The sequence below is a fragment of the Alexandromys fortis genome, unplaced genomic scaffold, assembly GCF_014885135.2.
Source record: "Alexandromys fortis isolate MF-2015 unplaced genomic scaffold, M_Fortis_MF-2015_v1.1 scaffold_258, whole genome shotgun sequence".
NCBI lineage: Eukaryota > Metazoa > Chordata > Mammalia > Rodentia > Cricetidae > Alexandromys > Alexandromys fortis.
In genome coordinates this window covers 1,364,282-1,391,265 of record NW_026068132.1, presented here as the reverse complement: position 1 = coordinate 1,391,265, position 26,984 = coordinate 1,364,282, and the positions used below count along the sequence as shown (strand labels likewise).

The 26,984-nt window shown below is 46.9% G+C and overlaps 5 protein-coding genes across 10 annotated transcripts in view; 4 read left to right on the top strand and 1 right to left on the bottom strand.

Annotated features, from left to right (window-relative positions):
• Positions 1 to 1,529: 1,529 nt before the first annotated feature.
• Positions 1,530 to 7,425, top strand: Tinf2 (TERF1 interacting nuclear factor 2). Of its 3 annotated transcripts, XR_007589265.1 has the most exons (10): positions 1,530 to 2,117; positions 2,229 to 2,333; positions 2,444 to 2,539; positions 2,623 to 2,730; positions 2,817 to 2,913; positions 3,273 to 3,717; positions 3,801 to 3,868; positions 4,091 to 4,188; positions 6,437 to 6,740; positions 7,239 to 7,425. XR_007589265.1 is itself a non-coding variant. In XM_050126088.1 (9 exons), exons 1-9 carry the CDS (start codon positions 1,926 to 1,928, stop codon positions 4,513 to 4,515), a joined length of 1,275 nt encoding a protein of 424 aa, XP_049982045.1. In that variant the 5' UTR covers positions 1,530 to 1,925; the 3' UTR covers positions 4,516 to 4,739. The 3 variants fall into 3 exon arrangements, 2 of the variants coding, with proteins under 2 accessions (XP_049982045.1, XP_049982044.1); XM_050126088.1 differs by lacking the exons at positions 6,437 to 6,740; positions 7,239 to 7,425 and adding an exon at positions 4,450 to 4,739; XM_050126087.1 differs by lacking the exons at positions 6,437 to 6,740; positions 7,239 to 7,425 and adding an exon at positions 4,286 to 4,739 and having other exon boundaries at positions 1,533 to 2,117.
• Positions 4,955 to 11,843, bottom strand: Gmpr2 (guanosine monophosphate reductase 2). Of its 2 annotated transcripts, XM_050126089.1 has the most exons (10): positions 11,695 to 11,842; positions 11,226 to 11,321; positions 10,974 to 11,093; positions 8,583 to 8,666; positions 8,255 to 8,428; positions 6,811 to 6,892; positions 6,616 to 6,722; positions 6,413 to 6,455; positions 5,685 to 5,844; positions 4,955 to 5,495 (listed from the first exon to the last, which is right to left on the bottom strand). In XM_050126089.1, exons 2-10 carry the CDS (start codon positions 11,310 to 11,312, stop codon positions 5,306 to 5,308), a joined length of 1,047 nt encoding a protein of 348 aa, XP_049982046.1. In that variant the 5' UTR covers positions 11,313 to 11,321; positions 11,695 to 11,842; the 3' UTR covers positions 4,955 to 5,305. The 2 variants fall into 2 exon arrangements, with proteins under 2 accessions (XP_049982046.1, XP_049982047.1); XM_050126090.1 differs by lacking the exon at positions 8,255 to 8,428 and having other exon boundaries at positions 11,695 to 11,843.
• Positions 11,844 to 12,126: 283 nt separating this feature from the next.
• Nedd8 (NEDD8 ubiquitin like modifier) lies at positions 12,127 to 19,130 on the top strand. Its single transcript, XM_050126096.1, has 4 exons — positions 12,127 to 12,282; positions 17,725 to 17,772; positions 17,921 to 18,003; positions 18,769 to 19,130. The coding sequence occupies exons 1-4, from the start codon at positions 12,265 to 12,267 to the stop codon at positions 18,863 to 18,865; spliced, it is 246 nt and encodes an 81-aa protein (XP_049982053.1). The 5' UTR covers positions 12,127 to 12,264; the 3' UTR covers positions 18,866 to 19,130.
• Positions 19,131 to 20,628: 1,498 nt separating this feature from the next.
• On the top strand, positions 20,629 to 22,911 carry Mdp1 (magnesium dependent phosphatase 1). Of its 3 annotated transcripts, none has more exons than XM_050126095.1 (6): positions 20,629 to 20,781; positions 20,892 to 20,952; positions 21,022 to 21,132; positions 22,299 to 22,406; positions 22,503 to 22,575; positions 22,707 to 22,911. In XM_050126095.1, exons 1-6 carry the CDS (start codon positions 20,745 to 20,747, stop codon positions 22,737 to 22,739), a joined length of 423 nt encoding a protein of 140 aa, XP_049982052.1. In that variant the 5' UTR covers positions 20,629 to 20,744; the 3' UTR covers positions 22,740 to 22,911. The 3 variants fall into 3 exon arrangements, with proteins under 3 accessions (XP_049982052.1, XP_049982050.1, XP_049982049.1); XM_050126093.1 differs by having other exon boundaries at positions 22,503 to 22,588; XM_050126092.1 differs by having other exon boundaries at positions 22,503 to 22,606.
• A 135-nt stretch (positions 22,912 to 23,046) lies between these two features.
• Positions 23,047 to 26,984, top strand: part of Chmp4a (charged multivesicular body protein 4A) — a 6,850-nt gene continuing 2,912 nt past the window's right edge. The window contains 5 exon segments of the mRNA XM_050126091.1: positions 23,047 to 23,604; positions 24,004 to 24,181; positions 25,823 to 25,948; positions 26,092 to 26,174; positions 26,177 to 26,227. Of these exon segments, the coding sequence (XP_049982048.1) occupies positions 23,370 to 23,604; positions 24,004 to 24,181; positions 25,823 to 25,948; positions 26,092 to 26,174; positions 26,177 to 26,227 (673 nt within the window). The 5' untranslated portion in view covers positions 23,047 to 23,369.

Genomic DNA, 26,984 nt, shown 5'->3' with positions numbered 1-26,984 from the left:
AAATAAATATTTTTAAAAAATATTCTGTCTGCGTGCATGTCTGCAGGCCGAAAGAGGGCACCAGACCTCTTTACAGATCGTTGTGAGCCACCATGTGGTTGCTGGGAATTGAACTCAGGACCTTTGGAAGAGCAGGCAATGCTCTTAACCACTGAGCCATCTCTCCAGCCCAAGACAGAATATTGTATACATAAATAAATAAATATTTTTAAAAATCTCAAAAGAATGAAATTAATATACACTAATTTTAAAAAGGAAATCGGTTTCTCAGGTTTAAAGACAATGGATAGCTAGAATGGACTTCCACTCAGAACCGTGCCCGCAATAGGGAGTAGCGGGAAACAGTTACGGTAGTGAAAAGTAGGGGAAAAGCCCACCAACCTGTAACTGTATTCAGAGAAATTCTCTTCCAAAGTGAAATACTTTCTCGAACAATAATCAAGGAAATGTGTCCCCAGTAGAAGTGCCTGCAAGATGTTAGAATTTTTTTTGTAGGATGGGAAGGTTTTGCAACTTGTAGCAGTTATAGACACAAGTTGTCTTACCTGTAGCACAGTTGGCCTCTGAACTTCTCACAGGTGCCTGCCTTCATCTCCCTCACGCTAGGATCTACGGGTGTGCAACATCATACCCTATGAGGAAAATTCTTAATAAAAATATGAAAATTATATAGGCAGACATTCAGATTTGCATAAAAATGAGAGAAAAAAAGGATGAAAAAAACGCCAACTTTAACACCCAATGTGTACTTTGGTACTAGGTCTGGCTAAGCTCAGAACACAGCTGGAGAACGGACGCGACGTGTGAGCCTTGAGTCTGGGCAGGTTACCCGAAATGCCTGTAAGGTGGGCAAGGCAGGTAATGGATTCAATCAACAAAGTAAGAGTGTACAGTGTGCCCGGTCCTGTCTTTGAGGATGGCAGTAAGAGGCACTAGGAGTCAGGCGGTGGTGGTGCACGCCTTTAATCCCAGCATTTGGGAGGCAGAGGCAGGCAGATTTCAGAGAGTTCGAGGCCAGTCTGGTTACAGGGCAAGTTTCAGGACAGCCAGTATAGTATACAGAGAAATCCTGTCTCGAAAAACAAAACAAAACAAAACAAAACAAAACAAAACAAAACAAAACAAAACAAAAAAAAAAGAGGCACCAGGAACTATGACAAGGAGTAGGACAAGTACAACAGTCAATTCACTAAAGGGCTCAATCAAGTTAGCGCCCAAAGAAACTTGGAAAAGGAAACTTTAAATATTCGAAGCTACACGAGACAGCAATGATCTGGCACAGAGAAGCACAAAACGGCTGTAACCCTGCCGCCCAGGGAGACCCTGGCTAGCAGTGTGGCGGTTCCCACTGCGTCGGACCCATTGTGGGGGCTGGCGAGTCAGCGCGGAAGGGCGAGCACTCGGCGGCGGAGCCCGGCTCCAGCCCTGTATTTGGTTTTCTTAAACGCGAGCGCCCTCTTCTGTTCCGCGAAGGGAACGGCCGAGTTCTCTCTGGGACAGCCCTGCGGCCCAGGAAAGGCTTCGCGGGCGCCGGTTCGGGCGGTTGGGGGTCACAGACACTCCGCTTCCTAGTGAGGAGAGGAAGAGAAGGGCGAGAGAGCCGTCGTTTCCAGGCCAGGCGCCCTCACTGACGTCACAGATCCCCGCGGGCCTCTTCCGAGGCGGGAAAGCTGAGCGCTCAGGCGGAAGTGACGCACCCGCGAGTTCCGCAAAGTACCCGCGTTTTGAGCTTAGCGGTCTGGGCTGGGTCGGACACTTAATTACCGCCCGAGAGGGGGACGCCAGAATTTCGGTGCTTTGCGGCAGGGATCCAAGCCAGTCCGCCGAGCCTCCGCGGCCGACGAGAGAACCGAAGCTCGGCCTGCGGGAGAGGCCGGGAAGCTTGGGCGGGGCGAGGGGCGCGGAGGAAAGGGTGCCTGCGGGCCATGGCGCCACCTCGGGGGGTGGGTCCCGCGTTTCTGCGGTTTGCAGCCGCCGCCAGCTGGCTGGTCGTCCGCCAGCGTCGCGTGGAGCACTTCCCCAAAGTGGTAGAGTTTCTGCAGTTCCTGCGCGCAGCTGCTCCCGGCTTGGTTTGCTACCGACACCACGAACGGCTGTGCATAGGCCTAAAAGCCAAGGTACTAGAGTAGAACCTAAAGGGGCGGGATGAGAGGACCTGAGGAAGGCCGACTGGTTGGGATTAAGATCGGTGGAAGAAGGGTAGGAATTCTGAGCCCAGTACCGTACAGGTGGTGGTGGAGTTGATCCTGCAGGAGCAACCCTGGGACCAGGTCCTGAAGGCCCTGGATCATCACTTCCCAGAGTTTAGAGCAGAACCACTGGACCCTGCAACTGTGAGTAATCCCTCGATAGACCATACTCACGAGGCGTGATGCAACCATAGACCCTGGGTCCTGGTGACACCCTCTCCCCCTAATTTTTCTGTCTTCCCTCTCCTCAACAGAAAAGGCAAGATGGGAAAATTTTGGAAGCCCGGGAGAATTTTTGCCTGCAAGTGAAGCAGCTGTCAAAGGCTGAGGATTTGGCCTCGAGCCTGCCGGTGAGAATGGTTGGCTTGGAGGATTTTAAGTGATTCCTGTTTTTTCTAAAACTCATATGATCTGTTTCTCTTCCCACATATAGACACTCAAACAAGACTATGGGGAACCCTTTGTGGTTGCCATGGAAAAGCTGTTGTTTGAATACTTGTGTCAGCTAGAAAAAGCACTGCCTACAGTCAAGGCACAAGAGGTTGTTGAGACAAAACCCCGTGAGGGCAGAGTGTGGGGTGGCCTTTCAGAGAACCGTGGCCCTCATATCTGTCACTTTGCCTACAGTTTCAGGATGCCCTAAGTTGGCTTCAGCCTGGCTGTTTTGCCGCCTCTTCTGTTGCTTTGCGCCAGTATGGTATGAATATGGGATGGCCATTTCCAGGTAAGGGAACCATCGGGATAACTAAGAGGTTAGTGTTTACCTTGACCAAACCTGAGTCAGCTGATGAGAAATTCTGTGGGCCTGAGACACAAGGCTGACTGAGTTAATTAACCTATTTCTGATTTTTTTCAATATTTATTTAGTTATTTATTTATTATATATGTAATATTCTGTGTGTATGCCTGCAGGCCAGAAGAGGGCACCAGACCCCATTACAGATGGTTGTGAGCCACCATGTGGTTGCTGGGAATTGAACTCAGGACCTTTGGAAGAGCAGGCAATGCTCTTAACCTCTGAGCCATCTCTCCAGCCCCCCCCCCCATTTCTGATTTTATAAGGCATCTTATTTTATCTTTCAGAGAGCTCTGCTTCTGGCTCAGTTAATCTGACAGAACCCGTGGAACAGAGTCCTCATCAGCAAGCAGAACCAGCACTCCACAGTCCTCTGCCTAAAGCTAAGCCTGGCCTTCACCAGCCAGCTTCACGGGAGCACCCAGAACATTTAGCTGGCAGCCGCTTTAACCTGGCCCCTCTAGGGAAGCGAAAATTGCGATCACAGTGGACATCTGCAAAGGGATGTCATAAAGAGCGGCCTACAGTCATGCTGTTCCCCTTTAGGAATATGGACTTAACGGCCCAAAATACATCTAACTGGAAAAGCAGGGAAGAGCATGAAGTGGACGCAGCGGGTTCTGTGGGTACAAAAACAGTCTCCACTGGGAAATCCAGGACTGCATCTCAGACCACGGGGAAAAGGGCTCCAGAAGAGAGCCTCCCTGACGTACCTGCTGCAGAGCAAATGGAGTAAGACTTGCTTCTCCTTACTTAGGAACCCATTCTTTGCCTGCTTTCCTTCTTCACCTACCTTTCCCTTGTTCCCACTTCAGGAACTCTGTGAATTGCTACATGGATCCTCTGAGACTGTCATTATCACCTCCTAGACCCAAGAAACCAGGTTAGTGGGCTGACTCAAGACTCGAGTGGACAGCCTTTTCTTGGGAATTTTCAGGGCCTGTATTCACCTAAAAGAATGGTTTGGGGCTGGGCAGTGGTGGCACACGCCTTTAATCCCTGCATGTGGGAGGTGGAGACAGGTGGAGCTCTGTGAGATTGAGACCAGTTTGGTCTCCAGAGCAAGTATCTGGTTTTGGTTTTAATTGTGGTTTCTCTTCTGCAGTGGCAGTGCAGGCTCCGTCTCTGTGTGACTCTGTTATTACCATAGGGGACAGGGTTTTGGACTCTGATGAGGAAGAAAATAACCAGAGGGAAAGAAAGGTGAGTAGGAAGAAACAGAAGGCTGAGGGTGGGCAGAGCAAGACAGATGTCCACTTTAGGGGTTCCGGTTCTAGGAACTGTGCTTCCTTCTCTATAGGAGTCTCTGAAAAACTATCAGAAGACAAAGTATGACACCTTTATCCCCATGTTTTGTGACTACATGCCCGAGTCCTGCCTGTTCATTCCTGACAAGATAGCCAATTCTAGGGTCCTGTAATGGTTCTGGAAGGCCCCTCGCACTCTGCCCATCAACCTCTGCAGCTCCGTGTGCAGTCTAGTGGGAATGAAAAGGAAGCCCAGAGCCGAGCTGCCTGGCTACATTGCTGAAGCTTTGTAATGCTTGAAAATTAAAACTTGAATGTGTTCCAATGTCTTGAAGGGGAATTAAGACATCCTTCTAGGTAGGTCATTCCTCAGGGACATAACTGGCTTCCCTAGAGCTGGTTGAAGCCCTTCCCATATTTCCTTGCTTTGAAAGGGTTGTTCTGATTTATCTGGATGGGTTACCAGGGTTGAAAGCCTAGAAATAAATTGAGTGCTTGTTCTGTTAACATTCTCTAATAGCAGAATTTGTTCTGCAAATGTTCATGCTACCAAGTTATCTGGGACTAGTGACACTAGTGTGTAGGTGCTTCATGAGAATAACACTCACTGTTATTGATCCCATACTCTACCTAGGAGGAGTGTTTAGACACCAGCTGTGCCAATAGCCCAGCATCTCTTTTTACCATCAATAGGATCTATCTTAATAAGTACTTCTAAGCTGTTTAGTTATTTGATGATCTCATTTAATGAAGCCAATTAACATGATTCCAAAGCCTTCTTTTTCCAGACCAAGGCTTGTCGTTTATTATCAGTCAGCATCTTTTCCTCCTAGTCTTCAGAATGCTGTCCCTGGATTCCCATTTGTTGATCTCATGTCTTCTTTTTTGCCTCCTCCCCAGTGAGTGCCCTTAGCATTTTGTGTGTGCAGGAAGTGCTGTGACTACAGGAGCACTCAGGAGTGAGGTGATAGGAACTGAATTAAGTAACACACAGCCACGGTAGCTGGAATGAGAGAGAAGGCCTTAAGGCCCCAGTGGCAGAGTGTTGGCCTTGGGAAAGAAGACTTGTCAGGTTATCGAGAATCACTGAAGATTGGATTCACTTGCTGGGTGACTCGGATAAAGGTAGTTCTCCGACTCAACTCCTTCAGTTTAGCAGCGCCTACATATGTGCATGTAGACCGGATGCCTCCCAGGATGTCGCGAATAGTATGTTCCACATCCCCTTTAAAAGGAACTTCTACTGTCTTTCCCTCTGAGGCCCTTGAAAAAGAAAAACTTTTATTACCTATTTGTTCAGAATTTCTTAAGCCCAGTGACTCTTCTGACTCTAACATTTATAACCCCTTTACCATTTTTTTCCCAAGAATGGTACCTTAAATTTCCCAGGAGGCATGACACAATCTTCCTTAGCCATATTCACCAACACGCACGCTATCCTTCCATACATACCTGTACTCAGCCACACCTCCTGAATATTTCTTCATGGCCATTTCAGAACTCATTCCATAGAAGAGCTTGTACTTCTTGCCGTCCCTTTCAATGAGTTCACCACCTGATTCACTGTGCCCAGCCAGCATGCCACCCAGCATCACAAAGTCAGCCCCTGCCCCTGCCAAAGTCAAGGAGTTGGAAAAAAGGCCAAGGAACCATATAGCCACCTTCAAAAGCAGCTGTGTCAGTCAGTTCTGTGAACCAACATCTTCTTGGGTCTGTTTGCACAGCTGATCCATAGTGCCTTGGGACTGCTGTGCCCTTGCCTCCGCTACCCACTAGGACTAACTTCCTCCAGATTTTTCAAGACCCGGACGTTCCCTGGCTGGTTTGTTTCTGCATTCCTATCTTCTGGTGATTTCATTTTATTGCTCCCCAGCTGAGTGTGACTCTAGTCCCAAGAAGATAGCTCTCCAATTTTAAGGATCACCTGGGAAATAGGAAGATGGAGATTTGCAAGTTTTTTTCCTCAGGTGATTTTGTAGGTTGGGTATAGGGCTCAGATACCTGCATTGTCCAAAAATCTCAGGATTTCCTCTGCTAGCTTGTCACAAGTGACACTTTAAGTCTCAGAGTCACTAGTTCATATTATGAAACTGAATGGGTTCCCGAGCTGCTGCTAGCCTGACCCTAGACCCTCAGATGACTTACAGGATCCTCTTCCTATGCTTTCCCAGTCTCCTTACCAAAAGCCTTTGCCACATCCCCAGGACAGCTGCAGCCTCCGTCCTACAAAGTAACAAACACTGTGAGAGACAGCATGGACTTCTCAAGGCTTCACAACTGCCCATATCAAAATGGACATGAATTCAGCTCCTGACAGGGACTTTACTGGGGCTGCACACCACAGAAAACATAGCTGCTAAGGCAGCCAGCCCTTGGGTCTTACTGAAATGATATGGCCTCTGAGGCCATGAGCAGCATCTGCACACTCCATCACTGCGCTGAGCTGTGGATACCCCACTCCAGTTTTCTTCCGAGTTGTACAAACAGAGCCTGGGAAGGATGTGACAGGTGAGAAAACCGTTCTGTGGTTACCCACCAAAGGGGTAGATAGGACAGCGGCCCCAGGGAACCAGCTTACCAGGACCAATTCCCACTTTGATGATGTCAGCCCCAGAGAGGATTAGCTCTTCTACCATCTCTCCTGTTACCACATTTCCTGCCTAAGACACAAGCGAAAGAGAGCATCCTTAGGGTCAGTGGGGGAGAGCAGCTCTGTGCGCTCATACGGCATGCCTTGACTATGACCATCCTTACAAATAAAGGGTATCCAGAGCCCTCCACAGCACATTCCCCACTGAGAGGACGTGAGAGGACCTGGATCCCACTCGCCTCTCTCCATATTCCTGTTTTCACTTGGTGTAAAGGATAGCAGGAACTGGCCAGTGTCATTGAACTAGGGCAGAACAGTCCAGAAGGACTTTTAGGGCAGTAAGGTCAACCAGCAGAAAGACAAAATGGCAGAGAAATACCACTCAGATCTGACAGTGGTTCCCCTTTCACTACCAGGTCACTACTTCCCAGTCCTGAAGCCCCCTGCCTTCAGAGGAAAAGAAAAGACAATGAAATGTGGGCTAAACCTCCATCTGCCTAACTGCTTGGACAGTGTGGGCATTCCCTTCAATGCTGTGAAGAAAATGAAGCCGTAGGTTGTTTCTAACAGGCCTCCAAAGGAATAAAACATGGTTTTATACGATACTTTTTGTTAATTTGAGACAGGACCTCAGGGCTTAAAATTCCTGTCTCTACCTCCCAAATACTAGGATTATAGTCTATGTGTTGCAATACCAGGCTTTCATGTGATACTTTATATTATTGCAGCATGTGTCCATTTCAGTAGGGAGACATACATGTACCACGGGTATGTGCAATGTGTAAAATGTTCCATCATTTTTTTTTTCAATTTTTTTTTATCATTTATGTGTACAGTGTTCTGCCTGCATGTAAACCTGCAGGCCAGAAGAGGGCATCAGATCTTATTACAGATGGTTGTGAGCCACCATGTGGTTGCTGGGAATTGAACTCAGGACCTCTGAGCCATCTCTCCAGACCCCTTCCATCATGTTTTGTTGGGTTTTTCAAGACAGGGTTTCTCTGTATCCCTGGCTATCCTGGAACTCACTCTGTAGTCCAGGCTGACCTCAACTCAGATCCACCTGCCTTTGCCTTCAAAGGTGTGTACCACCATGCCCGCTTCCATCATGTTTAAGTGAAGTCAGTCACTGGGTCAGAGATGCTGCACTGATTAAGACACAACTAAACCTTTGAACCATGACAATACCATGTAGACCAGAAACATGGTGCCCCAGAGGACAAATATTGTAGGACAAGATGGAATGTCAAAAGAAGAGGAGACTAAAAACATACCTAGCTGAGTGTGGTGGCACATGCTTTTAATCCCAGCACTTGGAAGGCAGGCAGATTGCTGAGTGTGAGGCCAGCCTGGTCTACAGAGTGAGTTCCAGGGCAGCCAAGGCTACATAGAGAAACCTTGGGGGGAGGGGGACGGGATGGGACACACATACCATGATGGTGTGTTGGGGGAAGCGCTTCCGTACATCCTTTACAAATTGAACAAAGTGTTCAGAGTAGCCATTAGCTACATCCAAGCATATGTATTTCACTTGGGGAATAGCTTCCAGGATCTGTTCCAGCTGCTCAAAGTCAGCAGCGGCTGTGCCAGAGCTAGCGGCTAGATGCTGTGGAGAAAACATTAGATCAGCCTGTGGCACTGTGTCAGGAGTGACCTGCCTGGTAAGGCATCAGTAGGGACTAACAGTGGGGGTTATTCCTAAAGAGTCAAAAGAGGGTTCCAAGGAAACTGGTGAGGGAGCAGGGCAGGCCCTGGGTTACCTCAAGACAGTCAGGGTTCTGGCCAGCAAACTCTTGCCACTGGTGGACACTGTAGTGCTTATGGACGGCAGTGAAAAGGGAGAACTGGGGAGGAGAAAGAACCATCAGAAGGGCAAAAGCTTGACTATTTTTAGACATTTCTATTTTTAGATATTTCTAGACATCTGACATATCTATACTGTCCGGAGAGGAAATGATGCATTTGAGAGACAATGTGAAGGAGTTCCCCACTGAGCTGATTGAACCACTGTTCTTCCTACAAACCCCAACATGGCTAGCTTTTCGCCCTAAACTAGTACTTGTCAAGCATTCCTGTCAAAGTGCTGTGATCTGGGTTGGACTGAACTTGTCAGCACAGACATTGCTTGTGACCTAAAAAGCTGACAGGGACATGCTGCTGGTGCAGCAGGACAAGTAGCAGGCGTGGAAGAACTACAGAGGCTGGACGGAGCTAGTGTTTGTCTACACTTAGCACTAAGGCCATCCAGTACTAAAAGTTCTGTAATTCTCTCTCTTCTGGTTTACTTGCTAGCAGTACTCCGACTCTAGACATACACAAAGCTAAAGGCTTAAGACAGTAGAACAAACAAAATACTATTCCATACTTTATCTTCTCTGCAGAGTAAGGGCAGATTTTCATGTTAGGAACATAAACATGCAAAGATCAATTTCATGGTGGTGTCACATGCCTTTAATCCCAGCTCTCAGGCAGAGGCAGGTGATCTTTGGAGTTCACCAGCCAGGGCTACAGAGAAATCCTGTCTCATAGAAACAGCAAAAAACCACCACCACCAAAAATCTTGACTCAGCAGGCTCAAAACCTCTGGCTCATAAAACTGCAAATATCCCCTAAGAAAGGCATTCGGAATACACAGGATGCTGGTGTTTATGCTTTCTGAAAGCACAAACATGAAACCAGACAAGAGTCAGGAGTTGGTTGAAACAGCACAAATCTTGCAAGTGCGGAGAAACCCAAAGTGGTTATGTATCAGCCAGCAACATGCTTAAAAGCTGGTATTCTTTCTCAGTAACACTCAACTGTCAACATGCTGGCAAATAAGCTCTAGGTAGTCCGCAGAACTTGGAGATATTTGACCTAATAAACATACCCAACACATACCAACCCTGAGAAAAAGTTGACTAGTATCTAACCTTTTTATTATTACTGAGACTTGGCTATTTTTCTAGAATTTGATTTTTTGTTTATTTTTGGTTTTTCAAGACAGGGTTTCTCTGTATGTCCTGGAACTTGATTTGTAAACCAGGCTGGTTCAAGTCACAGAGAAACAATTCCTGAGTGCTGGGATTAAAGGTGTGTGGCACCTTTGCCAGACTAAACTTTTGTTTCTGTGGCATTTCTCATCAGTATTGAAATCCAGTCCCCAGTAAGAGTCATATTTGCAGCATGTCTTTTGACAGACTTACATCCCCCAAATCTACCTGTCAGAGAAGGCAGACAATAGACAACAGTGGGATTCCTAACAGTTAGTAAATGGAAAAACAGATAAAATAATAAAACACCATAATTATCAGTCTCAGAGAAAACACAACAAATATTCTACAAAGACAGAAAAATCAGAAAGTCCTTCAGGCTAAACAACCCATCAACTAGGGCTACATGGGTTACTAGCAAAGCACATTATGTTCTCAAAAGTGCCCAGGCAACTATCTACCTTCTCAGCTACATGCACAGAAGCAAGCAACATTACTGACAGGAGCAGTGTCTTCCACTCTCAAAGGGAACAACCTGCATTTAAGAAAAAAACATCCATTTGGGGTACATCTCAGAAACTCCCAGGAACCTAGGACTTAAAGCAGGGGAAAATTAAAAGAATAATGGGCATACAAGAACACTAATAAGACTATTTTCTCTGGGACATTATACATATAAACACTGTTTTGTTTCTGGGCTAAACAATGAACACTCAATGTTCAGAACAATGGCAGACTGAAGAGATGTGGATGACTGGGTTGAGGGTGGGGGCTGGAAGAATTTGATAAGGTATATAACTTATTGGGGGGGGTTATAAATCAGAAAATGGGCCGGGCAGTCGTGGTGCACACCTTTAATCCCAGCACTTGGGAGGCAGGGGCAGGTGGATCTTTGTGGGTTCAAAGCCAGCCTGGTCTACAAAGCGAGTTCCAGGGCTGCCTCATAAAGCTACACAGAAACCCTGTCTCGAAAAACAAAAACAAGCAAAAAATGGAACAAAATCAAATTCTGAACCTCACTAATTCAAATGGATCTTTGAAGTGATAAAGGGTCCTTAGTAATGTGAAAAATTGGTGAACCCAAGGATTCTGTCAGTTGTCAGAGAATGGGAGTAGAAAAGCAATGCTTCTGCAGTCTATTGGGGTAACATTGGGTATGGTACATAAGATTGGTCTCACCTTACAGAGAACCTTTGCCATTTCAAAAGTCCCCACGGTATCCATATTGGCAGCAATAATGGGGATGCCATTGTATGTCTGCTTTGAGTTGCGGAATGAGAAGGACCTTGTGAGATCTACCTATAGACATCAACAGGACATTAAGCATTTCATTCATCCATAAAATATGTATCACATTAGAACCAGACAGTTTTCTTGGTCCTGGTCCCCCGCAAGTCTGAGGTTTAAAAAGCAAGAATATAGCTGGCTCACCTCACTTCGAGACTTCAGGGTGCTGCGTTTGGGCCTCAACAGGACATCTTTAAAGTCCAGTTTCACATCATTGTCAATATGAGGCATGATGCAGGGCTGCAGTTAGATAGAAGTTTGAGGGCTGTAAGCCTAGGAAGTTACAAGTAAGAAACGGAACCAAGCCCCTCATGGGCCTTAATTATCTTGATGACGCTAGGACAAGGGCTACCGCTCAAGCTTAAACTGTGTAAAAGGTTAGGGTGTGGTCCTTGAAGTCTTACTAGGACTATCCAGTGTCTGGATTACCCAAACGCTTCAATCCCAGGGTATTGTTAGGAAGAACAGGAAAGAGATCACGATCTCTGAAGGTGCAGTCCTTACCCGGCTAATCTTTTTCACGCCCCAGCAAAGGGCAATTTAGAGTAAGAAACTGACTTAGTCGGGAAGGAGAAAAGAGATTTCAATCAGCTTCCGGCACAGGGGTACTCACTTCCTGTTGCTTTTGACTCAGGTGGCAGTTGACCAAAGATTCTTTTGCTTAGCAACTAGCCGCGTGCAGCCCCGATGAGCCTTCAGGGCAACACCAACAAGTTCCGCTAATTGCAAGTCCGACTACCCAAGGAATTCTTGCTTCGGGAGCTGTGCAAGGCCTTCTGGGTAACAGAGTCCACACACTGAGGTTGCCGTTGGATGCGAGCGGCGGGAGGACTACAACTCCTAGGATGCAAAGGTCGGAGCTGCCTCCTGGCATGATGGGAAGAGTAGTTTGTTCTGCTTCAGCTCGCCGCTAACCCCAGCGAGCTGGGCCCTCGTGGCGTCTCAGGGCGTCGTCTGTGCTTTTCCTAAGCCGGCTTGCCCTTCTTCTCTACAACGCCACTGACTCGAAACACGAGGGCATTCCTGAGCCTTTTGGAAGCCGGGTGGAAAGAGGAGAGGGTGGATCCGGAGAGTGACCCGGAAGCAGAAGTGTCCCTAGCCGTGGAGTGCTGGGAAGCGGCAGCGGTGACCACAGCGGGAGAAGCAGCACTACAGCCGCCTGCAGCCCCAACCAGGGAGGAAGATGCTAATTAAAGTGAAGGTGGGAGCATTACCAGGCTTGCCAAGACTCTGTGGTGCTGGGCTGGCCGCTGCGCCTTAGGGGAGAGGCGGGGAAGGAAAACCATGCCTTTCCTGAACTTGGAGGGTTGACACCCTCGGGGCCGTGCGCGAGGCGTGATGGGAACTGGGGGGACCCCGGGAGGCTTTGAGCACTGGAGGCCCGTCCCGCCTGAAGACCTCGGGTGTTTGCCTTCCCTACATCCTTCCCAGGTCTATGCTGTAACCTAAAAGGAGGCTGCGTTTGTCCTGGTCTCACTGTATTCGAACCCTTGTAGTCAGAGAAGGCCTGGCAGCAGTTTGGCTCCTCACTCCTGAATTTTTGATAAAAAGCTTTGTTCCCCGTTCTTCATACCTAGGTTGCATGCTTCCCCCGGGCCTCCAAAACACAGCAGCACCAAAGCAGTAGTCTGGGGACAGTGAGGGCCTCTTAGCAACTATGAGCCTTTTCTGGTGGTTGCCAACTGTCTTTCAGTAACTGCGCTAGGAGGTGACCACTTGGCACCCCCTTGTCCGAGCTGAACAATGAGAACCAGCCTCACTTCATTGATTGCATCAGGTTACTTTTCGGCGCATTGGTTCTTCCAACTGTGTCTTCTTCAGCTCCCTTAGTTCATCAGCTTTAAACCCTTCCAGCCTTTTCTGCTGTTTTTACCTTTGTACGTTTAGACAGACACAAGACTGGCAGCTGACGCAGCCTGACATTAGTTTGAGCTGTTGATAGCTTTGTAAGCCTGTCTTCAGTCCTGTGTATGTCAGCTGTTGTTAACTTGGTTTTCTCCAGTCCCTCCATTAACGTTTTAAATTAAGGGTTGAAGCCAGCCCGGTGGCTCACGCTGTAATTCCAGCTCTTAGAAGGCAGAGGCAGGCGGATCTCTATGAATTTGAGGCCAGCCTGGACTACAAAGCGAGTTCCAGGAGAGCCAGGATTATTAAACAGAAAAACCCTGTCTTTAAAAAAAAAAAAAAGGATTGAAGCCAGAGAACAAGTTGATATGTGCTATTTTTCAAAGATTGATTGGTCATCTATGAGTTACTAGGTCTTCGAGTCTTAAGCTTTTTATTTTGGTTGTTTTTTGTGTATACAATGATAGGTCTCATTGTGAGGGGTTTGTGTGTGTGTGTGTGTGTGTGTGTGTGTGCATCCTGGTGCTTTGCTCATATTCGTCATGTGTCATTACCTTCTTTTATCTCCATGGACCATACCTTCCTCCTCTCAAAGAGTCCCTCCTGCAACCAGTTTCAAAATAGAAATTATGGGAAGTAGAAAAAGACAAGATCTCCTGAGTAAATTAGGAGCATGGGGACCTTGGGAGAGGGCTGGAGGGGAGGGGAGCAGAGAAAAATGTAGAGCTCAATAAAATTTTAAAAAATAGAAATTATTAGCCAGTTGGCGCATGCCTTTAATTCTGGTGCTTGGGAGACAGAGGCAGGTGGATCTCTGTGAGTGCAGCCTGATCTACAGAGTGAGCTCCTGGATAGCCAGGGCTATCCAGAGAAACCGTGTTTTTAAAAACAAACAAAAAACAACAAGATAAATGTTAATGATGATTGATGGTCTGAAGTTCCAGTACACTCTAGAGACCCTGTCTCAAACAAAAACTGGGAAGGAAAGAAAAGAACGGATGGGAGAGAAGGCCGGGATCTGAGTGCTAGGCTGCTTGACTAGCACACCTGAGGCCTTTCACTTGATTCTCAACGCCAAAGTGTAGAAATTGACTAAAATTAGGAAATATATATGTTTATGTTTTGCGAAATGAAAGTGGGTTTACTGTTGGGTAAAGGTATTGTTTTGTGATTCTTGCTTTCATTTTTGTTAGGTGTGTGATAGTAGTGCATGTGGATTTGGGGGGAGGGGACCTTTGTTTTATCTGTAAGGGTGTTTTGCCTGAATGTTTGTCAGTGTATTATGTGTGTTTAGTGCCCCAAGAATCCAGAAGAGGGTGCTGGGTCCCCTAGAACTGGAGTTACAGATGATTGTGAGCTGCCATGTGGGTGCCAGGAACGGAACCGCGTCCTTTGCAGGAGCAGTCGGTGTTCCTCACTGTCGCGCCACCTCTTCGGCCCCACTGTAAGCATCCTTAGTGTGGCGGCTGCGGAAGGAGAAGGCTTTGCCTTTTCATCACTCACGCTCCAAAGGGGAGGCTATTCTCCTACTTATGCTGTGTTTGGTTGTTTTCTAAACAATTTAAAGCAGTGTAGGCCTGGAAAGATGGCTCTATAGTTAAGACTGCTCTTCCTCAGGACCCGGCTTTGATTCCCAGCCCTCACACTGCAGCTGACAACTGTAGCTCCAGCTCCAGGGGATCCCACGTCCTCCTCTGGCCTCCACAGGCACGGCGTGCGCATCCTGCACAGACATATGCAAGCAAAGCATCAATGCACATAAAATAAAGATAAATCTTTTTTAAAAATTAAAAAAGCCCTATACTGAGAGATTTTACTCATGGAGCTTGCTGTTTGATATGCTCTGATGTTAGCAAATCATTTTAAGTTGTTTTTGTTAACTGTTTTTGGGGTGAGATCTACAGTTTAAAATACTGCATTCCAGGTAGACTTCTCAGACTTATTGGACAGAAAGAATCACCTAAGGGTGTTGCTAAAATGATAGCCCTTGCTCAGGAGAACTGCACTGGCAGTGGGGGTGTGTTTTATCACTTTGGTTTTTGAACCCGCTGCTGTAGCCTCGACTGGTCTCAAACTTGTGAAGATCCTCCCAGTCTCAGCCTCCAAATGCTGGCTGAGACGGTGTTGGTAGTCCCACCCAGGCTGACCCCCAATTCAGTTCCTCCTGCCTCAACCTCCAAGGGCTAGGGTTATAGGCGTGCATCACCATCCTCAGTTTTACTCAGTATTTACCATTCTCCTTGTTTGCAACATCTGCCTGTTTTTCTTTATTTTTTATTACGTCTATGTATATGGGTGCTTTGCCTGCCTCTATGTTTGTTCACCAATTGTGTGCCTGATGCCAAGGAGGCCAGAAGAAGGCACTGGATTCCCTGGAACTGAAGTTGCAAGTGGCTGTGAGCTACCATATGGGCTCTGGGAACCGAATCCAGGTGCCCTAAAAAAGTACTCTTGACCATTGAGCCGTCTCTTTAGCCCTTCTGTCTAATATTAATCCCTCTGTCCTCCATCCCTTTGTTTGCTCTTTCTTTATATATTAAGTATATGAAATATTTAGCCGCTTCTGTAGAACTTAAGAGTTTTTAACAAGGTTCTTTGTAGATTACTCATTTTTCAGCTGTTTCTCTATATTGCTATCTTGTCTAACTTTATGTACTCCTTTCTCCTTCACAATTAAGTCCTTCCTGCTTTTGTTTGTTTGAGCTAGGATAGGGCATTGTGTATGCTAGCTAGATCCCTAGCCCAGACCATTTCTGAGTGAAATCTGTTACCTGATTTGCATGGTCCTAAAATCAAATGCATTCTCTTCTATCATAAGTCATCATCCCATTACTTGAGCACATGTTAACCCTGTCAATCAGCCAGGCATCTGGAGCACTTCTTTTTGTTTGCTTGTTGGTTTTGTTTTGTTTTTCAAGACAGGGTTTCTCTGTAACAGCCCTGGCTGTCCTGGAACTTGCTCTATAGACCAGGCTGTTCTCAAACTCATAGAGATCCACCTGCCTCTGCCTCCCAAGTACTAGGATTAAAGGCGTGCATCACCACCTGGCTCATAAAATATTCTATATTTTACTTTTTAAAATTTTTATTTACTTTTATTTTATGTGTATATTGTGTTTTGCCATTGGTGTTGGGTCCCCTGGAACTGGAGTTACAGACAGTTGTGAGCTGCCAGGTGGGTGTTGGGAATGAAGTGAACCCAGGTCCTCTGGAAAAACAGTTAATGCTCTTAACTACTGAGCCATCTCTCCAGCCCCTGTATTTTATTTTTGAGGTGGGGGGGTTAAGTGTGGCTGCATTATGCCACAGAGGTATGTGGAGGTCAAAGGATGTCTTTGTTGAATTGGATCTCTCTTCTCACCTTTACATGGGTTTCAGGGATTAGAGTCAGGCCACTAGGCTTGTATGGTGAGCACTGTTAACTACTGAGCTGTCTCTAGCTCTTATGGTGGTTTTTTCTAAGGTTTTCCTTTGGGGGTGGGTCAAGACAATGTTTCTCTGTGTAGCCCTGGCCGTCTTTAAACTCACTCTGTAGACCAGGCTACCCTTCAACTCAGATATCTGCCTGCATCTGTCTCCCAAGCGCTAGAATTAAAGGTGTGGGGAAAAGGCCAGCTTTCTCTAAGTTAATGACCTAGAAGTGAATTCTGTAGTTGAAGTCTTTGCATTTGACTATTAAGCTAAATAAAACAAAATGATTTATGGACAACACAGAATTACAAACCTCACTTTGTCACGTGAGGGATTATTGTATTTAATTTCTTTATCTTATTAAGATGGGATCTCACTTATCTCAGGCTAGGTTATATGTAGCCAGGATCTTGAGCTCCTTTACCTTCCTGTCACTACTTCCCAGGTGCTTGGATTATAGGTTGTGCACTACTGCGTCCAGTTTCTACAGTTTACGTGCCTGAGCCCAGGCATCATAGGCGAGCACTCTACCAACCAAGCTACATCTCCAGCACTAATTCTGTGTTTCTGAGATAGCATCTACTGTGTGTCCCAGACTGGCCTCAAATTTATTAGCTTCCATACTCTGGAGTGCTGGGATAATAGGTGTGTGCATGACCAACTGTTTTAGGGTTTTGGTTTCTGTGAAGAGACACATGACCACAGCAACTCTTATTAAGTAAAACATCTAATTGAATGACTTATAGTTTCAGAGATTTATCCATTATCATCATGGCGGGACATGGTAGCATGCAGGCAGACATGGTGCTGGAGAAGGAGCTGAGTTAACACATCTTTTTATCTGCAGGCAACAGGAAGTGATCTGAGATACTGGGCGTGGCTTGAGCATACATGAGCCCTCAAAACCCACCTCTACAGTGACACACTTCCTCCAACAAGACCACACTTTCCAATAGTGCCACTCTCTTATCTTATGGGGGCAGTTACATTCAAACAACCCACCAAAATATAACTTATAAAGGATGGCATTTAATCTGAGCTTACAGTTTCACAGGGTGAGCCTATGACCATTATGGCAAAAAGCATGGCATCAGATAGTCAGGCATTCTGTAACAGAAGCTGAGAGTTCACCTTAGTCCGAGAGAGAGAGAGAGAGAGAGAGAGAGAGAGAGAGAGAGAGAGAGAGAGAGAGAGAGAACGAACTAACTAGAAGTGTCTTGAGCTTTTGAAAACTTCAAAGCCCACCTCCTCCAACAAGGCCACCCCTCCTAGTCCTTCCCATTAACTCTGGACCAAGTCGTCACACATGAGCCTGGGCCATCTCATTCCACCACAGAAGACAGTTGATCTGGGGCTGTGGAATTTATGGCATCTTTGTCTGTTTTAGACGCTGACTGGGAAGGAGATTGAGATCGACATTGAACCCACAGACAAGGTGATGTATGCTCAGCATGTCGCCCTCCTTTCTTTATGTCTTTGTGTGTGCCTATGACCTTGGGTCTTTTGTTCTCATATTGTCCACACAGCCTTGTTCTTACTATTTCTATAATTCTGAGTAGCCTCTGACCTCTTTTCCTCTAAAGGTGGAGCGAATCAAGGAACGTGTGGAAGAGAAAGAGGGCATCCCCCCACAACAGCAGAGGCTCATCTACAGTGGCAAACAAATGTAAGTCTGGGTGCAGTGGGGTGTAGCAACCCTGTGTGAAGACAGGTGGCAAGGCTAGAGATGCAGAGGCCTGCCACTACTTCAGTGTGTCCCTGCTTTTAGCTCTTTGACAGTTTGGTGGAGCCTATGGAATCTTCCCAGAATAAGAGAAGTCATAGAATAGCATATATTGAATTATAAACTAATGTTGAAACAGTTATCAAACTACTAAAGCAAATTTGTAGAATAGTAATATATGTGCTTTGTTAATGTATTTTTAAAATTTATTGTATATAGTTACGTGTGTATTTATAGGTCTGCATGTGAGTGCAGGTGCCTATGGCTATCAGATCCCCCTGGAGCTGTAGTTACACAAGATAGATAGTGAGCCTCTTGAAGTGTACTGAAATCTGAACGTGGGTCTTCTGCAAGAACAGTTTGAACTTTTAACTGCTGAGCTATCTTTCCAGCCCTCTTTATTAATATCTTATTGTGAGTTCTAATAATGGGTCTGATAGTTGCTTTTTTTTTAATTTTTCAAGATACCTACAAACAGTTATAATGTAATTTAGAAGTATTTAATTTCTGTTGTGTAAGTTACCATATTGTTAACACCATGGGTCTCTTTGTCTGTGTTCAAATTAAATACTAATTATAGCTAGGAACTAATAAAAATAAAGGAATATTTTTCTCACCCAATTTCACAGGCCTCCCAAAGAGATCCCCAAGCCCAGGTTACAGATGCCTGTTCTAGATGGCATTTCTAATGCTTTTTCTTTCCTCCAGGAATGATGAGAAGACAGCAGCTGATTACAAGATCCTAGGTGGTTCAGTCCTCCACCTGGTGTTGGCTCTTAGAGGAGGAGGTGGTCTTGGGCAGTGATGAACCTCGGTTCCATTTTACCTCCTTGCCCTGCTGCTCATAATGAAGCATCACATATCCTCTCACGCTCTGGGACACCAGAACTTCTGCCCCCTCCCTTGGATGCCCAGTCTTGTGTGTCTACTGGTGGGAGAATGTGAGGACACCAGGGTGCAGTGCTCCTGGCCCAAATGACCATTACTGGCTGTTGGGTTTTAGTTTGCAGTCCTGTGTGCTTCCCTCTCTTATGGCTATAACCTTGGTTGTCAATAAAATATTTCCTGGCCTCCTGGATTCTTTCTTCTCGACACACGTGACTGAAATAGAAATGGACACAGTGGTAGGCAGGACAGTGAAAGGGTGGTTGAGAATGGGGGTGAGGGACCTAACTGTATCCCCAGCTAGGGCCTAGCACTTGTTGGCCTCAAACTCACATGGATCCCCATCTGCCTTCGGAGTGTTAGGATTAAAGGCATATGCCATCAGTCTGGCACATTCTTTATTCTGAACCATATCCCAGGCATGCACATCAACTGGCTTCAGCATAGCCTTTCAACTGAAAAACATTCTACCCCATTATGCCAAAGGATCCGGATAGGGGTGTTGTCATCTCTCTGTGTATAGATGGACACACTGAACCCAGAGGAATTAATTCTTCAAAGTTCTAAACGCCAGTTTAGCCTGCTTTTGCACTCCACCTGAGAAACAAGCCCACGTAGTGCTTGGCCCTCATCCTTAGGAGGAGGATTAGACTAGGAAAGCCTGCCCCGTGTTCTGTTGTAGGCAACTCTTAACTAGCTCATGAGTGCCAAGTGTTGCCTCCGAATAGCTAGGTGTGGTGGTTGAGGCCTGTAATTCCAGCACCTGGGAGGCTGAGGCACGAGAATCGAGAATTCCGGAGCAAACTGGGTGGTGGTTTCATCTCAGCACTTGGGAGGCAGAGGTGGATTTCTGAGTTCAAGGCCAGCCTGGCCTACAAAGCAAGTTCCAGAACCCACGAGGGCTACAGAGAGAAACCCTATCTTGAAAAATGAGGCAATCATGGAACATTTACACATTGTACATATTGTGGTACACGTGTGTCTGCTTACTGAAGTGAACATGTGCTGTGATAGTATAAAGTGTCACATGAAAGCCTGGTGTTATGACATGTACCTATAATCCCAGCATTTAGGAGGTAGAGACAGGAGTTCAAGGGTAGCCTTGAGCTCAACAGCAAAGAGTATCACATAAAATCATGTTTTATTTTTTAGAAGCCTTTTAGAGACAAAAACCCAAGGCTTCCTTTTCTTCACAGTGCTGAAGGGAATAGCAGCCTACTGTTGATGAAGACGCTAGAAACCTAGGGAAGAAACGCTCTCCCTGAGCAGCCCTTCTGGCTTGGAGACCACCCTCTCCTGTTTTACACCCTCCACCCCTCGTTGCCCTGCCGAGCTCAATTCCTAGGTACAAGTAACTCCCTTAGGCCTTGCGTGTAGCTGAGGTTCAGGCACACATCACGGGGTGCAGACACTATATTCTTTGTTGTTTCGCGGTTGCTGAAGACTGGTCTTTACACAGTTAAGATGCTGATGGGAAGACAAGATGAGCACAAAATAAACTGATAAGGCCTCAATTCCAAGAGAAAGGTGTGAAAAGGTTTCCGTGACTTCTCTAGTGAAAAGTGGTGAGCTGGGTGGTATAGACAAGACACCAAATACTAGTGGCCAGTGCCTTGGAGGGAGACGTCACCCGCTGCAGGTAATCTCCCCGCAGAGCCTCCAAAGGCGCTCTTGAGCTGTCGGACCGCGACACTCTAGTCACCCGAGCGTCGCCGGTTCTCTGTGGCGCGCCCACAGCCTACTTGGCCACCAAAGAGTTGGGTTGCTCTCGGTGCTGAGTTTGGCTTTGCGGGTGGATCATGACGCCGCTGCCAAAGCTTGCGGTTTTTGATCTGGGTGAGGAACAGCAGGGAGAGTTTCGTACGGCCCTTCCCTTGCCCACTCCTGGCGTTGGCAAAGTGTCTGCGCTCCCCGAGGTTGATCCTTCTCCCTCCTTCCTCTCGCAGATTACACGCTCTGGCCTTTCTGGGTTGATACACACGTAGACCCCCCATTCCACAAGAGCAGGTGAGAAGAGAGGGAGGTAAGGGGCCAGGAGGGACTTTGCGGGAGCTGAGCGTGTGTCGCCCTCTCCAGTGATGGAACCGTACGAGATAGGCGGGGCCAGAACATCCGACTGTACCCGGAGGTACCGGAAGTCTTGGAAAGGTTGCGGAGCCTTGGAGTGCCAGTGGCCGCTGCTTCACGGTAAGAAAAGCTACAGTCCTGCTGACACGTCTCCACGCATGAGGAAATTGCATGTAACTCCCTAGGCACCAAAAGTTAGGCGGTGCAAACGTACAAATATTTCGTTGTTTTTCTGTCCTATGCTTTCAGGGGTTTTTTGGTTTTGTTGTTGTGTTTGTTTTTGTTTTTTTTTTTCGAGACAGGGTTTCACGGTAGCTTTGGAGCCTGTCCTGGAATTAGCTCTTGTAGACCAGAGAGACCTCGAACTCACAGAGATCCTCCTGCCTCTGCCTCCCGAGTGCTGAAATTAAAGACGTGTGCCACTGCCTAGCAGAAAGGTTTTTTGTTTTTAAATTTTTATTGTATGTGCATTGGTGAGTGTGTCAAGTCCCCTGGAACTGTAGTTACAGAGAGTTGTGAGCTGCCATGTGGGTGATGGGAATTGAACCTGGGTCCTCTGGAAGAGTAACCAGTGCTCTTAACTGCTGAGCCATCTCTCCAGCCTGCTTTCTGTTCTTTTAAATGATTAAACATTGGCTCTGAGCCAGCTATTTCAGAATCTCTGGTATTGAATAACAGTGAGCAAATCGGTCCCCCTACCCCCATATATCTAATTTTACCCGCATCCCTGGCATTGTGAGAGCCAGCCATGATAAGCTAAGTCTGGGCAGGTCATCCAAAGGAAGTTTCTTTACCTCCAACCATTATCACCTGGGACTCTGGCCATCGATAAATTTAGATGGAGTCTGGAGTCTCAATAGTTTACCCTGAGACGATGCCTGGCAGGCCGAGATTACCCAACCCCCACCCAAGAACAGACCATTCAAAGGAAATTCCTGGCCTTCCAAGCACTGTAGATAGAAACACCTGCCAGCACTTCACCAGGACACCCCTAGACAAATGTCAACCAATCAGGAGTCCTGAACCTCGGAGACCTCTCACCCCCACCTTTACTACTATAAAAACCCAATTCTAATTGAGCTCAGAGCTCTCTGGATATTCCAATACGTTGGACATGCGGAGAGACCGAGTGTGCAAACTTGATTAAAATAAAGGCTCTTTGCTTTTACATCTGGGACTCGGTCTCCTTTGTTGGCTTTTGTGGGGACCCCATGGATCTGGGCATGACAGCACTCTCCTAATGCCACTCACTGGTGTTTGTTTGTTTTTCTTTTTGTTTCTTCCAGGACAGGTGAGACCGAAGGGGCCAACCAACTCCTGGAGCTCTTTGACCTCGTCAAATATTTTGTGCATCGGGAAATCTATCCAGGTAGCAAAGTCGCACACTTTGAGAGGTAGGCAGAGGGCTAACGGTGGGAGCAGGAGGCGGCCGAGAGGAGGTCAGGTGAGCCATCTTACCAGCCGTGTTGCCCCTGCTCTGTCTTTTACAGGTTGCACCATAAGACTGGAGTTCCTTTCTCCCAGATGGTCTTCTTTGATGACGAGAAGCGGAATATCATAGATGTGGGCAGACTGGGTACTGAGTCACTGGGGGGTGAGGAAGGGGTTCTTAGGAGGACCTAGGAAAGTAAGTGTGGGGTGATCATGGATGGCAGGCTTGAAAGCTAGTAAAATGTGACTTCTTTTTGTTCTAGGTGTTACCTGCATTCACGTCCAGAATGGAATGAGTTTGCAAACACTAACTCAAGGATTAGAAACATTCGCAAAGGCCCAGGCTAGATCCTGACGTCCAACCCCGGGGGCTAAGCCTCATCTGAGGTGTAAAACCGAAATCAAGAAAGCCTTGTTAGGTGCATTTGCAATGTATTAAAGTGTCCGTGTGTGACAGTCGTGGGTTTACACACAGGGTGGTTCTTTCCATTTTTCTAACGTGGAAACTGGGTTTGACAGCGCTGGAGTGTTGGGACCAGAGTGTGGAAGATGAGCCTGCATCAGGTTGTTCCCTCATGTTGGAACCCATCCCGAGTCCCCTTCCAACGTCTCCTGCTGCTTCACAGGAGGGCGCCATAGTGCTGTGTGCATCCTTGTAGGGAGTAGAAGCTGTTACTATTTGGGAGTAAGGTTGGGGCCGGCCTTTTTTTGGTAGCAGAGAGTAATGCGGCTGCTTGAAGAGGAGTGAGCCAACCCGAGCGCTTGCCTCTGTCCTGCTGCGGTCTTGGTTGCGCCTGTTGGAAGTCATGGCTATGCCCTGGACAGACTGGCCAAGGCCGGTCTCGGGTTGTGCTACTTTTCTTATTTGTCGAGTGATACTGATACGTTCATTGTAGAGAGTCACTTACAGCTGAGCAGTTACGGTAATGCCTCGCATATGCTGCGTTCCTCACTGTCTGGTAGCTAATACTTTTCCTTCACACAATATGCTCCGCACCACTGGACTCCCGAGGGAGGAGAGGAATCTAACTCCTGAAGAAGCAATATAGAAACTAAAAGAGACGACAGTAGAAATTCTGATCAAACAGGAATTTCTGAAGCAGAAGTTCAACAGGAGCTACACATAGCCAAAATGTATGGATGGGACCAAGAGTAAGCCAAGTAAGGGGAAAAGGGACGGTTGGGGAGGATCCAGGGGTAAGCAGGCGCTTCTGACCCTGGTGTTCAGGGTGTGGGCCAAAATGTATGGGACCAAGAGTAAGCAAAGTGGGCTGGAGAGATGGCTCAGTGGTTAAGAGCATTGCCTGCTCTTCCAAAGGTCCTGAGTTCAATTCCCGGCAACCACATGGTGGCTCACAACCATCTGTAATGAAGTCTGGTGCCCTCTTCTGACGTGCAGACATACACACAGACAGAATATTGTATACATAATAAATAAATAAATATTTTTTTTTAAAAAAAAAAAGAGTAAGCAAAGTAAGGGGAAAAGGGACAGTTGGGGAGGATCCAGGGGTAAGCAGGTACTTCTGACCCTGGTGTTCAGGGTGTGGCCTGGATCAGTCACCATGCAGGCTCTGTGGAGAAAGAAAAGGTTAGAAGAGAAGCTGGCACAAACTCACGGGACAGGATCCATCCTGGAGGTCCAGCCAGTGGCCATTGAGCATGCCACCACCAAGGCAGGAGTGCTTTGTACCATGGATCCTGCTACCCAAGGCATGAAGAAAGCCTGCCAGGAAGTGTGGGGACGGGGAAGAAGCATAAGGGCTCCAGGCACTGGGAAGGGTGGCTTGGGTCAATACTTTGAATTTATTTTTAGGATGGGGGAGCGGTATGTGCACATGAGTGACAGGTGCCCACGGAGACCAGAATAGGGTACCGGGTCCCCTGGAGCTGAGTGGAGTGGCAGGTGCCCACGGAGACCAGAAGAGGGCATTGGGTCCCCTGGAGCTGAGTGACAGGTGCCCACAGAGACCAGGAGAGGGTATTGGGGCCCCTGGAGCTGAATGACAGGTGCCCACGGAGTCCAGAAGAGGGCATCGGGGCCCCTGGAGCTGCATGACAGGTGCCCACGGAGTCCAGAAGAGGGCATCGGGGCCCCTGGAGCTGAATGACAGGTGGGTGCGAGTTTCCAGACGTGGGTGCTGGGAAGCACTGAGTCCTTTGCAAGACTTTCTTTTCTTTTTGGTTTTGTTTTGTGGAGAGGGAGTTGTTTTTGTTTTGTTTGTTTGTTGAGACAAGGACTGTGTAGCCCTGGCTGTCCTAGAACTTCCTATGTAGTCCAGTCCCACCTCATACTGATATAGATCTGCCTCTGCCTGCCTCTCTGTCTTCTGAGGTGTAGAGGCCCAAGATGTGAGCCTAGTTTCCACCTTGTCTGATGGTCAGAGAGTTTGGAGGTCGCTCAAAATGGTTGACAAGCATAGCTGCACGTCCCAACTCAGGTTGTGACTGCTTGATTCTTTTGACATTAACATAGTTCCATTCAATCCTGACAGATGGTCAGGAGGTACAAATATACTTCTTTCTGCTCCTTTGGTAACTATGAGATCACCTGGGGATGGGCAGCCTTCAGTGTAGTGATCTGGAGCAGTTTAGATACCTAGACAACAAAATGCTGATGATTTGATGTCTCAGAGTGATAAAGCGACTGACTGTGTGAGTTATCCTCTGTATCATGTTAATAAAGTCTTGTGTTTCCTTCTACCCGCCCCCCATTTATGTTTGGTATAAAAATTGTGGAAATAAACATGGGTGATTGCCGGATTTTAGTAATCACTGGAATACCCTCCCTGTACTGTTCTATGGTTTCTGTCTTATTTTTATACATCTTCATAGTCTTTACTTATATTTCTAAAATTCCCATGCTGCTACCCTGGTAAGAGATGATTTTGTCAAGGCCGGTCCTCACCTCTGAGGGTTTTGGCTTTTTTTAATATTTATTTGTGTCTATGTGTATGTTTGTGTGTGTTTATGCAGTAGGGGGGTTGGTGTCCACAGAAACCAGAGAAGGTATCGGATCCCTTGGAGCTGGAGTCAACAGACAGTTGTAAGCAGCCTCATGTGGGTGCTGGGAATCAAGCTTGTGTCCTCTTAACCGAGCCTTCTCTCCAGCCCTCACTTTGGATTTCTAAAGCTTCTCAGACAGAACGTGCATCATGTTTTTGATGATTAGACTACCTCCTTGCTTTCTTCAGGCTGGCCAAGGCATTCTGGGCAAGAAAAACTTGATCCTTTTTAAAGCTTCATAAAATCCAGTGTGAGCCATATGATGGAAAACCTTCATTTGTGTGAGATGAGAAAGCCAATGGTGGCTAGGGGCTTGGGGCGACTTGGAGGGAGGGTGCCTCCCTGATTCCTTGGCAGTGTGTCTTGTTCTTAGTGACACTGACAAGGTAGAGGAACTGCTGGCTGACATCACAGAACAACAGGAGCTGGCCCAGCAGGTATCAGATGCCATTCCTCGCCCTAGGGTTTTGGAGAGGTGTGGATGAGGTGACCAGGGTGAGGGGTCAGAGAATATCGGAAAAAGCACTGGACTGCTTAGAAGGAAACTCAAGAGAGACTCTTGGAACAACTTTAGGAGAGAAACCCAAAAGTGAGTCTTTGGGGACTGGTTTCTTGGTCTTGACCAATCTTGTCATCCTGTGTCCGGGATGAATTGCTGCAAGACTTGGAGGAACTGGAGCAAGAAGAATTAACTCAGAAGTTAACTGTGGGCAACAAGGAGGAAGAACCCCGGTCAGATTGTCTGGTGTACCTTACACACATCTGCTTGCAGAGCCAGGTACCCAGAACTCTTTTTTTTTTTTTTTTTCATTTAAGAACTGCTTGGCCCATGAACTCTAGCTTCTTATTGGCTAGAGTTCTAACCCATTTCTAAGAATGTGTGTAAGCACCCCAAGGTGCACTTACCGGGAAGATTCTAGCCTAAGTCCATCGTGGGTTGGAGCTGCCTGGGAGAGCTGAGGATGGCATCTCTGCTCCATAGCAGAGCTGTCGAGTCCCTCTGGAAGCAGAGCAGAGTCTGACCTCACTTCCTCTTCCGCCCAGCATCCTATTCTGTTTACTCCTCCCACCAATGCTTTAACCTATCAGGGCCAGCCAAGCAGTTTCTTTTATTGCTCAGCCAATGAAATCAACAGATTGATATGACACTCCCACATCACTTCCCCTTTTTCTGTTTAAACAAAAAAAGGAAGGCTTTAACTTAACATAGCAAAATTACATATAACAAAACAGTTATCAAGTAAAAATTACAATAATCTATTTCATAACTAAGAAAAACTATAACTATAGCTAACTATTCTTAACTCCATCAAAGAATCCAGAAAGATACAATATTACCTAAGCAAACAAGAAATCCAAAGTTCTAGAAATGACAGAGACATCTCGCTGCCTGGACAGTCACCCAAAGTTCCTCTGTACCTTTGGGGCATCCATCTTCAGCCTACAGGCCCATAGTTTCCAGCAGACATTTCCACAAAGCAGGAAATTTCAAAGGCAGTCACTATCTGCTTGTCCTGAAGAATGTCTTGCAGACT

What these genes read in the sequence shown, in the direction of transcription:
- Tinf2 (XM_050126087.1), top strand. Translation starts at nt 1,926, where the DNA reads ATGGCGCCACCTCGGGGGGTGGGTCCCGCGTTTCTGCGGTTTGCAGCC. An exon ending in TATGGGATGGCCATTTCCAG is followed by an intron (nt 2,914 to 3,272) that starts GTAAGGGAACCA and finishes TTTATCTTTCAG; the next exon opens with AGAGCTCTGCTTCTGGCTCA. An exon ending in CCTGCTGCAGAGCAAATGGA is followed by an intron (nt 3,718 to 3,800) that starts GTAAGACTTGCT and finishes TTCCCACTTCAG; the next exon opens with GAACTCTGTGAATTGCTACA.
- Gmpr2 (XM_050126089.1), bottom strand. Translation starts at nt 11,312, where the DNA reads ATGCCTCATATTGACAATGATGTGAAACTGGACTTTAAAGATGTCCTG. An exon ending in AGAACCCTGACTGTCTTGAG is followed by an intron (nt 8,429 to 8,582) that starts GTAACCCAGGGC and finishes TTTTCTCCACAG; the next exon opens with CATCTAGCCGCTAGCTCTGG. An exon ending in CAAAGTGGGAATTGGTCCTG is followed by an intron (nt 6,723 to 6,810) that starts GTAAGCTGGTTC and finishes CATCCTTCCCAG; the next exon opens with GCTCTGTTTGTACAACTCGG.
- Nedd8 (XM_050126096.1), top strand. An exon ending in ACATTGAACCCACAGACAAG is followed by an intron (nt 17,773 to 17,920) that starts GTGATGTATGCT and finishes TTTCCTCTAAAG; the next exon opens with GTGGAGCGAATCAAGGAACG. An exon ending in ATCTACAGTGGCAAACAAAT is followed by an intron (nt 18,004 to 18,768) that starts GTAAGTCTGGGT and finishes TCTTTCCTCCAG; the next exon opens with GAATGATGAGAAGACAGCAG.
- Mdp1 (XM_050126092.1), top strand. Translation starts at nt 20,745, where the DNA reads ATGACGCCGCTGCCAAAGCTTGCGGTTTTTGATCTGG. An exon ending in CCCCCATTCCACAAGAGCAG is followed by an intron (nt 20,953 to 21,021) that starts GTGAGAAGAGAG and finishes CGCCCTCTCCAG; the next exon opens with TGATGGAACCGTACGAGATA. An exon ending in CCAGTGGCCGCTGCTTCACG is followed by an intron (nt 21,133 to 22,298) that starts GTAAGAAAAGCT and finishes TGTTTCTTCCAG; the next exon opens with GACAGGTGAGACCGAAGGGG.